Source organism: Pseudoliparis swirei, chromosome 21 (genome assembly GCF_029220125.1).
Source record: "Pseudoliparis swirei isolate HS2019 ecotype Mariana Trench chromosome 21, NWPU_hadal_v1, whole genome shotgun sequence".
Classification (NCBI taxonomy): domain Eukaryota; kingdom Metazoa; phylum Chordata; class Actinopteri; order Perciformes; family Liparidae; genus Pseudoliparis; species Pseudoliparis swirei.
In genome coordinates, this window is record NC_079408.1 from 7,108,244 (window position 1) to 7,121,662 (window position 13,419).

Sequence of the window (13,419 nt, forward strand, 5' to 3'; positions counted from 1 at the left end):
TTTTCCATAAAAATGTCCTAAAACAACATTAAAAATAGCATTTTTTTTCAGTGAACACGTGATTGTTAGTGACCTGCTGGTCACTAATCAAGGATGATGAGTTTCAGGTGTGTTCCTCTTCGCTCGTGTTGACGGGGCACATGAGGAAACTTCACCCGGAGAAGAGTGTTCAACGCACCGCCGCCACAATGCCTCTCACGTCCCTGGACTTCACACTTCTTCTCTATATTCTCTCCAGATTGGTGACGATTCAGTGCTACACTTACCAGACCAAACCTCTGTTTCTGTCTTTCTCTGAATTGGCCGCCCTTGAAGCGGACTCTTCGCACGAGGCGAACAAAGCTCACTTCGGGGACCCTGTCGTCGACCTCAAGGTCAAGACGTTTGCGGTTAAATGTCACGAGGAAGCCGTCGAGGTTGTGATGAAAGCGTATCTGTTTGATCCCGCCCGCCGGCCCGTGGAGCCCGCGCACCTGCGGCTTGGACCTTTCAGCGCCGTGCAAGATCACTGCACGGCCAAGATGTCTGCAACGGGGGAGTACGTCATCAGAGCGTCTCTGGCTGAGTGCGGGGGTGAAGTGACGGTTGGTGAGCCTCCTAATAATCCAAATGTAACGTTAGTTTTACTGTTCAGCAAATGTACAAGTAAAAGACCCCGAAAACCCCACTTTACTGTCGAGTCCTGAATGCAGCTCAGCTCGGCTGCGTCGTTGCTGAATGCTGCCATCTAGCGGTGTAATATGGATGGTGCTTTGTGTGTAGTTCACCGACAGTGCAGTGCTCTACAGCAACCTCCTGCTGTACTCGCCTCCTCCATCACCTGGAGGCTTGTTGCAAGCTGAAGGAGCTGCTATTCCAGTCCGGTGTGAATATGGAAGGTGCGTTCACACAAACCAAATGGTCTTGGTGTAAAGTGTGTAGAATAGAAAGCAAACTTTATTCAATCTAAAGGGATTCTTTATAAAACCTTCAAAATAAATGGTCTAAGAATCAATAAGTCAGAGAGACTTTTATCCCACCTTTTTTATTTTTCAGCCTAACAGGATAGATTCACATCACTTGTTTGATTTATTTATTGTAAATACTTGTATGTATGTTGAAATAGTTTACGGTTGCTGTCATTTATTCTCCTAATAATGTCCCTGAATGAGATTTTCTCATTTCTATTATGTTCATATCAAACTGAGTGTTACACGCCAAAGTTGGCCACACTTTCCCTTAAGCTTGCTGAGTTAGGCAATTTATGAGTGTAGTTTCTACTATAAATTATTAGTTTTCCTACTAGTTTCTGGGATAGATATGGAAGAGATTTCTATTGAAGTCCCTCCACCTTGCAGGAGGTACACAGTGAGAAGCCGGGCCCTGAAACCAACCTGGAGTCCTCAGATCGCCATCCAGTCTAAACATCTGGACCTGGACTTCCACCTCAGGCTCATGACAAGTGAGTTTGTTCCAGTCTGGTCGATAAACAATCTCCCAACACGACCTATTTGAAAAATGTGAAAGTAAAGGCCATGATGAGTTCATGTCCTGTACTGGATGTTTTTACAACCTGTTCCTCGTGTAACAAAAGCCAAATGCAAGACCTCTTTTAAAAAAATTAAAAAAAGTAGAGCCCTCATCAAATTATCAGAGTAAATCTGTTCTTTGATGTCGTCATTGGCAAATAAAGTTATACGTTTCACGTGTGAACTTTTAACCGCATGCAGATCTTTTGGGGTTTTCCTTTCTCAGATGACTGGAGCCGCGAGAGAACGTCATCGGTTTACTTCCTGGGTGAAGTCGTCAACATCGAGGCCTCTGTCGATGATCATCATCATCACCTTCCTCTGCGTCTGTATGCAGACCGCTGTGTGGCTACTCTGGGCTCCGATGGGAGTTCTTTCCCCAGTTACCCCTTCATAGATCACCACGGGTGAGTCCTCCACGTCTTTCAATGTCCCCAGTGGTTCCTGTAATAAATTTCCCAAATTTAAAATGACTTCCTTTGAATGGAATTGGGGTGGCCCGCATCGCATGCACAAATTTGTCCAGTTTCTGCATCCTATTGTTTATCAAATTAACCCAAATGACTGGTTTAATCTGATAAGGACGCGCCTGCTCTTTGCAGATGTTTTATAGACTCGCAGCTGAACGGCTCGAGATCCCGTTTCCTGCCCCGGGTCCAGGACCAACTCCTCCACATTCAACTTGAACCTTTCCTCTTCCACCAGGACCACAGGCACACGGTCAGAACCAGTTCCCCTTGTGTGTTAAATCGTCTCCAGTTCAAAGACAAAAAGTGTGTCATTGTGTCTCCTGTAGATTTATGTCACGTGTTACCTGGAAGCGGAGCCCAGTTCAAACAAGCAGGGAGGGAAGAAGGCCTGCTCGTTGAGGAGGGGGAGGTCCGGTCTTTCTGGCTTTTCTTAAAAATGAAAAGCTCAACTTTTTTTCCAAAAATAAGTGGCATAAAAAAAATCTAATCCAGTATGTTTGTGTGTCAGGTGGAGGTCAGTGGACGGGGATGACCGTGTGTGTAAGAGCTGCAGCAGAGTTGAGGTGAACCGCTCCAGTGGTGCCAAGTCCAACCGCAAGAGGGCGCTGCGGAGCAGAGCGAAGCCCAGACAAACTGGTATTGCATCTAATACTCAAGAGTACTCTGTATATAAAACATCTGTTGAGTTATAGAATGATCAAAACTGATTTAAATAACTCTGATGTTCTGTCCTTGCAGAGCTGCACCAAACCAACTTGGGTCCAATGATATTTCTGCCTTTTTAAAAATGAACTACAGTTGGAAAACACAAACCTCTGTATTGAAGTGATTGAGTTAAATAAACATGTTTAAGTAATTGAGAAATGTGAGGAAAAAAGTACATTTCTTAATCCTGGCGCAATTAATAATAATGCATTTCATTTTTATCGCACTCTTCCTTCAAAGAATCTCAGTGCCACACATATCGTGAAAACAAATAAAACCGATTAAAACATAGTTAAAGCAACCCATACAAAAATAAAATAATAATGTTTATAATTACATTATAGTGTGTAATAATAAAGTGTTGCTGGGGCATTTATCCTTTTTATGTCCATATTTCTCTTGGTGTAATGAAACTCGGATGGATGTTGGCATATTTGCACACTTATTATTTACTTTTAACAATGACCGAATATATAGTTTCCAGGTGTAAAGATAACAGATGATCAATAAAAACAATCCTGCTGTGTTCAGGAATTTACTTGGGTGATTTAATACTCTTTTTTTTCGGGGGGTTTTGTTTTATTTGTTGCCTCTTTTCCTCAGTTGGTGGTGCGCCTCCTCTTTGAAGCTTGTACCGGTAATCATGTGACATTAGTCACCCATAAACAATCTTCCTGGTCGGACACATGTTGGCTTATTAAAGTCTGCAGTCCGGTTGCTTTCATCTTTGCGTTGCAACCTTTCCTCGTGGTCAGACGGGCGAAGGCCTGAAATGTGAAACCATTAATTCAGTTTTTTTTTTTAATGCATTTGTGGTTTACACAACTTTAAATCTCAACATCTGTCAACACCACTTGTGCATTAGTTAAAACTCCTGCTTGACACGTTATATTTTTGTACTCTAAAGTGTTGACATTGGAAGTGATTTTTGATATTTTAGTTGGACAAGCGGCATTGCCTCATTTGTTTCCCATTTAACAGTAAAACAAAAGATGTGACTCGGGTGTATAAATATTTGGTAAAGATGGTTAATGGCCCAAAACGTACCCGTTCTGTACTGACGGGGGGCTGGTCTTGACCTTAAAAGGTCCATATTCTGCATCTTGGACCTCTCGGGATGCTCCCCAATGATAAGTGCCTGTTGGAATTTCTGAATTCCTCGCTTGCTTTTCCTCTGATCTTTTCTCTTGACAATTTGATCCCTAGACGCAGCAAATTAAATTAATTTTATTGGTAAGTTGCCGCAAAACAGCCGTCTGCTCCCCTTCTCCGTCCAACACCTGCCAGCTCACAATGAGGGGAGCGTGGAAAAACAAAAACATTGCATTCGGATTCATGGCAACAGAATAATTTCCACCTTATTTTGCCAACCGCGACTGAGCCAAAGCCTTCAGTCAGGATTGTTTTTTGCAGACATCTGTCTTGTTGCATTGAAACCAGATAATCATAGTTACCGTCAAGAAAGTGCTCTGCAGACGGGGCTCCATGCGCTGCAGGTTCGGGACGCTGTGTGTCAAAGGTCTGTCCATCGTTTCCTTCCTCAGACGGCTGTGTGCACTGGAGAAGGTCAGGGGGCGCGAACGTGATCTACTCGAAGGTCCTCTCCGATGGCGGAGGGCGACCCCTGAAGTGGAAAGGACATGCGAGAAGCATCTGCTCTTTAATAGAGGATTTTCTTTCAGCCTCTCGACCTCGAGAATTGTCCTAATTTTTTTACTCTAATTGTTAAAGGTTTTTCAGAAGAGGCTTCGGAGACTGATCAGATTTTTAAGATATCCATTGGAAATTCTTCTAAAAATTCCATCATTAAAAATAAAGCATGCATTTCAAATGTATATATTTGTTTTTTAAATCATAAAAAAAATTAAGCAAAATTGATCTTCACATAAAACATTAAGGAATGCATTATGAAACAAAGTTATGAAATAAAAAATCTAAGTCTACAAAATGTAGGTTTTTCTACCTCAATGGAAAATAAATGGATATGTACAAAAGCAAAATTACAATCCAATAACTGAAGATTATATTTCTGCAGTATTGAGCAGTGATATATTCTTGGCCTTTTACCCATAATTTTGGCTCATTTGTAGCTGCAGCCATTGTCTTCCATTAATATTTATTTTGCTCACTCCTTGAAAGATCATTTCTCAAATTCTCCTAGTATCATTAATAGAATATATCTATCTGCACCACAAGAGTTTTATTAGACCAGAATAAATCATGCTCTGTTTATTTTGTATCTTCATGATAAAACGTTCACTTACTGAGTTAATTCTACATCTAAATAAACAACCCTATTTCAGATCTTCAGATAGTACACCCTTCAATGTGTCCTTCCAAAACACACGTTTAAGGTTTAGTGTATCCATGGTGTGTCGTAATCACATCATCACATTCATATCTGATCATCAAACCAAACAATGCCTTATTGTTGCATTTTACACATTTAAGCAGCTCATCCATCAGACAAGACGTCCACAGTTGTGAAATCTGCTCCTATTCTGTCAAAGAGGCTTAAAGTTGACTTTCATAATTACACCTCCACGGTATCATGTGTGTTATGATATGAGCGCACTCTTCTGCTGCAGGGTGCAAACCTTGGCAGAATGAGGCACCTGTCAAAGACCACCTGAAGTGGTTTTTGTTTTATTTTGATTTTAACGACCAGTTAAACGTTTTCCTGTTTCATTTTTAGCAATCATTTCTGTTATCACATTGTGTTATTTACATCATTCTTTAAATGGTCCCAACTGAGTCCCACCTCTCTGAAATCTCTTGTGCTTTTGTGTGCATGCTGCCAAAGTGCCATATCGACGCATAAACGTGCTACTTCACCCCTCAATTTACTTTATTGCGCTTGTCTTGCGTCCAAGGATTGCATTTCGTAACTGCACTGTAACTATTAGACACACACACACACACACACAGCCACACACAGCACACCTGGGAAACATTCCTCGAGGGAAGTCATCAATCAGTTTTATGGCTTTCTCTGGGAAAGTTTCCTCCTCTCCAATCAAGCGTCTTCCCTCCCTTTGCCGAGCTCCTCCTCGATTCTCTTTCTTATATTTCCATCTGTATCAGTTTTGGTTCACATCTGAGAACGATCCACTGCAGCCAATTAACTTCCACCATTTTTCTTATTCCGCTGAGGAATAATTGGAGCACACAGGAGAGGGAGATCTTTGCCCGCCAATACAAGATAAGACTTTACAACTGGCTTCCCTCTGTGTACTTAATCTGCCCGCCTGTGGTAATTAACCTGAAGGGTGAAAGATCTCTACGAGGTAAAAAATAATGTCTTTAAATTATAGGGGGGGTTAAAGGGGGGAGAAACTGCCTTGAAAGTTGGGGGGGGGGGGAAAGCCACTTGTCTCTAAATAAGATCAACCTGTTTCAGTTTCTCCTCAAGTGTGTTGACATTTGTTTGACTTTCTACAGAGCTTCTAGAAAGACACGTTCAGTTCAATGTGTTCCTCTTCAGACACACGAGGATGTTGCCAGTGATGGACGAAGTATTCATTGATACTCAAAGGCCCTGGAAAAATCCTTCATACAAAATGTTATGCCAACGTTTTTAAGGTGCTCAGAGAAATTCTTTTTTTATATATTTCTATTTCTATTTGTCTTGACTGATTTGGGTTTTTGTTGGAACAAGCTGAAGTCACGTATGTTCATGCACCATCAGGTTTTAGTGACATGAAATATATGCCATGTGAAATTGATAACAGTTGTTGCGTTGCTCTCCACATTCCTGATTATGTAGTTGTTAAATGCTCAATAAATTATACAAGGTGATTTTTTTCCCCTCTAAACTTTTAACTCTGTTTCTTATTTGCTCAAATATGTTGATGTTGTATAGAAATACTTAATATCAGTTGGAATTACATTTCCAGGGTAAGAAGTAAAACAAAAGTACCCCGTTAAAAATCTCTACCGTGTGGTATTATCAAAATATATATATAAGTAAAAAGGTATTGTGCAAAGCAGTCCCTTTCAGAGGGAAATGATATTATTATAACTGATATATTAACATGAAAACCAAAGTTTAATGTCAGTTGAGGGGAATTTTAATTTGTTGGTTTGTTTAACTTATAATTTATAACTTATAACATTTAACAAGCTGACATGGTGGTAAAAGTAAAGCTAAAACACAACCATATAAAAATACTTTTACATTTTTTACAATAAACTGTCAATATTTATTTAATGCATTAGATTTGTGAAGAAATAGGCGTGTCGTTGAGATTCATGTACATTACTTATACCTCATAATAGATTTCAAGAAATGAAACGAATACAACTCAATATTTAACGATCTAAAGAAAACATTGAGAAAAATAATTGTGTGTGTGAAAAATGCACATGCCAATTACTTAAATAGAACAAAAGTGAGCTTGTTTGATAAATACACGTTTGCCTCGGCGCCTGGAGCAGGAGGTGAGTGACTCCTCTTCAGGTGGGAGTTCTTGGCTCACTGCAGTTATTATATGGGGAGAAGCGCCTCCCAGCTGATCCCGTTCATGTCTATTCCCTCCTCCTCCTCCTCCTCCCCCTCCTCCTCCTCCGGCAGTGCCCGGTGTGTTGCCCCCTCTCGGTCGGTGTGCCTCCTGTTCTGCGCCTGGATGTGCGGACACTTGCTGCTGCGCTTCTCTTAATGAGCCGGAGACGCGAGGAGGAGAAGGAGAACCAGTGGGACGCACATGGTGAGCTCGTTTACTCCTTCCCTCTCTCGAGGAGCTTCTTGGCTCCGGACTCTTGAGGCGTTTGTGAAGTTCTGTGTGAAGTTGAAGTTGCGCGTAAAGAGGAGAAATGGACACGGCTGTATTGGTTTGGTCACTGAGGTCAATAGTTTATTTATCCACGAAATGTACCTTAAAAGAGAATCATTTACACCACTGCGGTGTGTGTTATGTTTTAAATTATGTCATAATTCACCAAAGTGTGTTTTCTGGCATCGCGCACACGCCGTTAGAAATTCAGCCGATGCGCGTATTTTATTTTATATATTTGTTATTTGATATACTTTTTAAATTAGTAATTTTGTCTATTTACGTGTGTTCCTCTATATTTTATTTAGGCACATACACACGTGAGAACGCGGGTTAAAGGAATAACTTTGCTGAAGATGCATTCATGATTTATAAATGCTTTATTACTCATAAAGAATAAATCCAAGTCAACCTTTTTACCTTGACGACGAGGACATCTTGTCCGCATTAGACCTTCATTTTAATAATTTGTCCACAAATTATTCCAACATGTTGTCAGCGGGACAATCCCACAATGACTATGATATAATTGTGTGTCCTTTTGTTGCGGATGTGATGAAACATAACAAATGGCCGAAAACCCAAATAACAGGATTGTTTGATTAGTTGAACTGGAATTTTTTATTTTTATGTTAAATGTCCTGAATGCAAAACACATGAGACCAATTAATAATGTAAACATCTGAAATAAGTAGTTTGATCCAACTGTAATAACTTGAAGCTGTAACTATTATTGTTCCTGAGATCAAACTCATTGTCTGCAGCCACTTTGTGCTTAAGAAGAACAATTAGCTGCTCCGAATGGATCCGATTAGGCTCCGGGCTCCACTGCGAGCTCATGCCAAAGAAATCAACCTAAATATGATAAACATTAATGTTTAATGAACCGTGGGCGAGTGAATCATTATTCTCGGGGCCATTAAATACACAAAGCCTGCAAAGTGCGCGTGACTGCGGGCTGTTTTCCTTTTAACGGTCTGTGGTTGATTAGTTTTCCTAAAATCCCGAGAGAAAATATACCGTATTTGCTTTAATAGATATTTGTTTTGCATACATTTCTAACTCATGCACTTTTATAGTCGCGAGGCCTTGAGTGTGCCAATGAGATTTATTTTATAATTTCCTTTTTGCAAGAATTGAAATGATAAATAAGCCAACATAAATCGTCATTTTTTCATTAGTTATTTGTTGCAGCTCTGGAGGACTTTAGTGTTTTCTTTTCCTCTTCGTTAACCCCCTGTGGGACACTTTGTGGATTCAGTGGACACTCGCCACAGGCTTGACTTTTACTCCCATCATGCCCGGGGTTGTTGTTGGCTCCACTGCAACACCAAATCACAATGATTTCATTCCCATCTGTTTTTCAATATCAACATGTGAAGCTGGAGCTGCTGCAGAGCGTCTCGCCAACTTGTATGAGGCTGTAAAGGAGGGGGAGGGGGGACAGGAAATTCACTTTTAAATATCTAGTGGGTAACATGTGTTTTTTTAATTCAAGAATGAAGTAAGCAGAGTTTTGGGTCAATGCCGAGGCCGAGACACCGTCTGTGCGTGATGGAGGTGCAGTTGGCCCCTGGAGGCCCCCCACCACCACCACATGCACTTGATTGGCAGTTTTGGTTGGTGGGTGCAAACGTGAAGGACAGGGGCTTTTAGCTAAAGATACAAGCTGCGATAATCCATTGTGTGCCGTCTGTTGCTTTCACCTCGCGGGATGCCCCACTAAAATTAGATTATTACACCTAAAACAGAACCCGTGGAATCCGCTCCGTGTGGAATAACACACAGATGGGCTTCCACTGTACAGGCAGGAATGCAGTTTGAGAATACAGACCGCATACGTAGCCTTCCTCTTCTCCACCGAAGCCCAGTGTTGTATTTCTGACCGGCTGCAGGACAATTGCAAATTAACAAAGGTGTCAGCGCGGTAACATGCGGCAACAGGTGCCTCGGGTCGGCTTCAAACACGTCGGATATGAGAGAGAGAGAGAGCTCATATAATTGATCATATTTATTTTAAAGCTCTGCGTCTTGGAGCCGAGCTGCAATGTAGAACCCTGGGAAATCTTCAGCGTCCTATCTGATATACAACATGTGTTTATTTGTACAATCCACTTTTAAAACTCATCACCGAGTAGAAAGCAATTGAACACGTTTCCCTCCGTGTTGCTGGCCCGGGCTGCTCGGCCATGACGAGGAATGTTAAAACGTGTGAGACAGGCCAAATCCAGCTCATCTGCTCCGCAGAGCGGCTCCAGACCCGGACGGGCCTTTACCAAAGTGTGAACAGGCCGAAGGGAGTTAACAGGTAGCGAGGGAGAATGCCACACGCACCAGAGGCCTCTTCCCTTTAGCTTCAGAGCTCCGAGGCCTCGGACCACGCTAGATCCCATCAGTGAGTTTGTTGCAGCAGAACAACGCTCTAAATGTTCGAGCTTTGACCTGTAAATGAACATTATAAAGTCTAAAATGTTCATTTACGGGTCAAAACATATCAATCCCCATGTTGCTACTCCTCGATGATCATATTTGAGCCGTACTTTCTGATGTTTATTATCCTTTCCTCTGAGATTATCTCCCCTTTAAGCCATTAAAGAGACAGCAGATGATATGCAGTTCACAGGAACGGTTATAATAAATAAATAGAAAACCGAGAGGTACGGGACCGCGGGGCAACTAAAACGTTTAAAGATCTTCTTACGTCTTCTCTATGAGATCATTATTCCAGATGGAATCACATTTCCCTCTGATCAACGGGGTTTTAACCCTCCTGTTGCCTTAGGGTCAATTTGACCCCATTCAATGTTTAACCCTCCTGTTACCTTTATATTTACTGACATATTTTACCCTCGGGGTCAATTTGACCCCAGCAATTAAAACCTCCAGAAAATTATTAGAATAAATATTGTTTTCCAAGTTTAAGTGTGAGGTACTTTATGTTTGTTTGTTGACTACCTAAATAGCCCTTTAAATATATAAAAAAGTTGATATTTCTTATATGTTTGACACAAAAACAGCCTGGGGTCAAATTGACCCGAAAGAACACAATTAAACATTGAATGGGGTCAAATTGACCCTAAAGGTAACAGGAGGGTTAAGGGCCCCATGATGTCAATTCGTATTACTCACCGCAGTGTTGATTGAAGATTATTGTGGTCTTCATGTGCGTCATGTTGGTCTTTTGGAGAACCAACACTGTGAGGGAGGTGCTGATGGTCTGTTATACTTGTGCTTTACATTTTCAGTACCCCTAAATTTGAAAGTGGCGAGGTGAATATTTAATAAAGGCTAAAAAAGTCTTATTTCAACTTTTCCCACTCCATAAAAAAAGCATTTATTTCTCTTCCCGACATCCATCGGGCACTTCTCAGCGTAATGAAGACGAGAAGTAGAACGCCTTCAGGAAATGGCGTCCGCCGAGCAGGAACATGAGCGCCGCCCTCCTCTGATCGACTATGCTGTAAACATGCCCCCAGGTTGTCAGCAAGTATTTTTTCCAGCCCCTCGCCAGCCGAGCATAGCTGCTTCTAAAGATCACCCGCCGGAGATGTTGATCTCATCTTACCACTATTTGGCTGTATAAGCTTTTTTGAAAGACGGCGATTGCTGCCAAGTTACTTCAAAACTTCAATTTTTTCATTTTTTTCATTTCTCAACGAAGGCGTATTTGTTTTCTCTTCGGGCTATATTTTATGCGGTTCGACCTCTTAATGAGGTTTACAGGGGAGAAAGGAAAAGGGGCGGCGGCCTCGTTCAAACGCGTGTCGTTTGCAGTCGGGATGCATTCACGGGAAAAAAACTGTGGCGAAATACTCGTGAACGGTAATTTACAAGGAACGCCGCTCGTCTTCAACGTGCTCCTCCGGCACCCTGGCTGTGGGAATTTAATGGAAAAAAGCAGCCGTGAAAAAAAACCTAAATTGAAACCATATCCGGTGGGTTGCGGTGGCGGTGCCAGACAGATGATCTGGTTTCGGGGAGAAGAGAAGAGAGAGTCTGGATTTGGCCTTGAGGGGCGGATTAAAAACCTCCGGGGCCTCTCTCTCGGATGAACATCCATTTCTCAAAGTGCTTTGTAATGGGCCGATGTTTAATTCGCAATGTAATGTGACAAAGACAAGAGCAAGTGCATGTCATGGGAATGTTAAACAACCACCTCCTTTATCCTGTGCGTGTTGCACTCGTCCCGACTGAACTCCAAACCGCCTACGCTCACACAGGCCTCATCCAGAGCGGATTCTTCCGCCACTTCCCGGAATCCCCTCCTAACTTCTATCCTGCTCTTACTCCCTCTGACACCATCTTCCATTTTTATTCGACACCAAATGAGACCGATGACCTCATCATCCGATCGACTTCTTCTTCGGTCCTGCTTTTTTATCAGTGCGTTCAGGTTCCCGCTGGACTTGTCACGACCCGTCAGGAATGACCGGCCGAGGCATTCTGGGCTCCGGGAATGTGGCCCGGTGGCACCGGGGTCACGGTCCGACCAGACCGCTCATCGCTGCACTCTCAGCTCGAATAGGGTTTTCGGCTATCTCTGATCTTTGCTTTTCGTCCTCCACCAAGTTCGGTCGATCCATTTTCTCGCACGTCTTTTCTTTCTGGAGGTTCGGGAGCGGAGCAGCTTGTCCGAGGCGGCAGAGAGGAGCGCCGCGGGCCTCCTCGCAAAGGCCCCTCGGAGCTGTGCCGTCCCCTGAGGGGAGCCTCATATTTCGGCGGTTGGCTAATTGAGCGGGATGACGAGGCCGGAGAGGCGCTCGGCCCCCGTCCCCTCCGCCGGGTTTGGTTTATGCAGCCCTGCTGACTTCGCTGTCACTGTCAAGCGCTTGTTAGGACGCCATCAATCTCGCAGCAGTTAAGAATATTCCCAGAGCAGAATGAAGGGGGCAGCTGATAGATGGGGCAGGGGAGACGGAAATCGTTGGACGGGAGGTAGTCATCGAGGGAAAGAAGTCGCCCGGCCGCTCGAGAAGGAAAGAAACGAGAATGACGGACAAGGAAAAGTGGCAGGTGTTGAACTTTGTTCGCATGAAACAAATTAAGGAAGTGCTTGTTGGGAATGCGCTCCGAGGCTTCATGTGAGCGGCGGAACAATAAATCACCGCTTCCAGGGAAAGCCACATGCATTGTCCGTTTTGTCCACATGCCAAAATGAACGGGATCAAATCCCAACGGAGGGATAAATTACACTCATCGGCAGTTGTAAGAGACGGGAAGGGATTTGTACACAAGTCCGAGTTTGTCTTCAACCCCCGGAAGTGTCCGCGCAGAGGGGCTCAAGGCGAACACACATTTCGAGCTATAAATCATTTGCTGCCGTCCTGGAGATTAATCTCCAACAGCTTTCCTTTCCCCCCCTTCCCTCATTTCATTTTCTTCTCATCCCCCTCTTTTCTGCTCAATAACACCGCACACCGCTCAGGCCCCTCGCTCGCCTGCAGCGCTGACCGGCGGTAAAGTGATTTGAAAAGGAGAGCCATAAACGTGATGGATGTGGTCCAGCTCGGGGGTTTAAGCCCCAGCTGTCGGGCATGTTCTTCGTCATCTCGGACCGGGTGCACGCCCCTCTTCACCCCCCGCGCTCATCCGCTCATCTCGGGCCCGAGAGGAGTTTTTAATACAAACGCGTTCTTCAAGGCCGTCGAGGTCACGGGTTCAAACCGGTGGCCGACACCACTGTGAAGATCGGAGATTACATTTTTATGGGATGGGATCTTCACTGGCATCGAGTGGAAGCCAATAAGGTGCTGCTGGAGTGATGTGGCGAGCTGGTATTTTCAATAAAGGCACAGGTGGTCTATTTTATATTTCCTCATATAAATCAATCACTTCATGTTTTCTATTGTTTTATAATGCAGCTCCCATGGTTTTCCCTTTTCTTTTAATTTCATCTTTTTTCTTCTTCTTTTTTTTTACTTCCACAGGCTCGATAACATGACGTTCCGGTCCTCCCCCCCTCCC

General features: G+C 43.2%; 1 protein-coding gene across 1 annotated transcript; it reads left to right on the top strand.

The window, feature by feature from the left end:
• Positions 1–58: 58 nt before the first annotated feature.
• LOC130211743 (zona pellucida sperm-binding protein 3-like) lies at positions 59–3,137 on the top strand. The gene is made up of 8 exons (XM_056442716.1): positions 59–584; positions 763–878; positions 1,338–1,441; positions 1,735–1,915; positions 2,111–2,228; positions 2,305–2,387; positions 2,487–2,614; positions 2,717–3,137. Exons 1-8 carry the CDS (start codon positions 141–143, stop codon positions 2,761–2,763), a joined length of 1,221 nt encoding a protein of 406 aa, XP_056298691.1. The 5' UTR covers positions 59–140; the 3' UTR covers positions 2,764–3,137.
• The last annotated feature ends 10,282 nt before the right edge of the window (positions 3,138–13,419 follow it).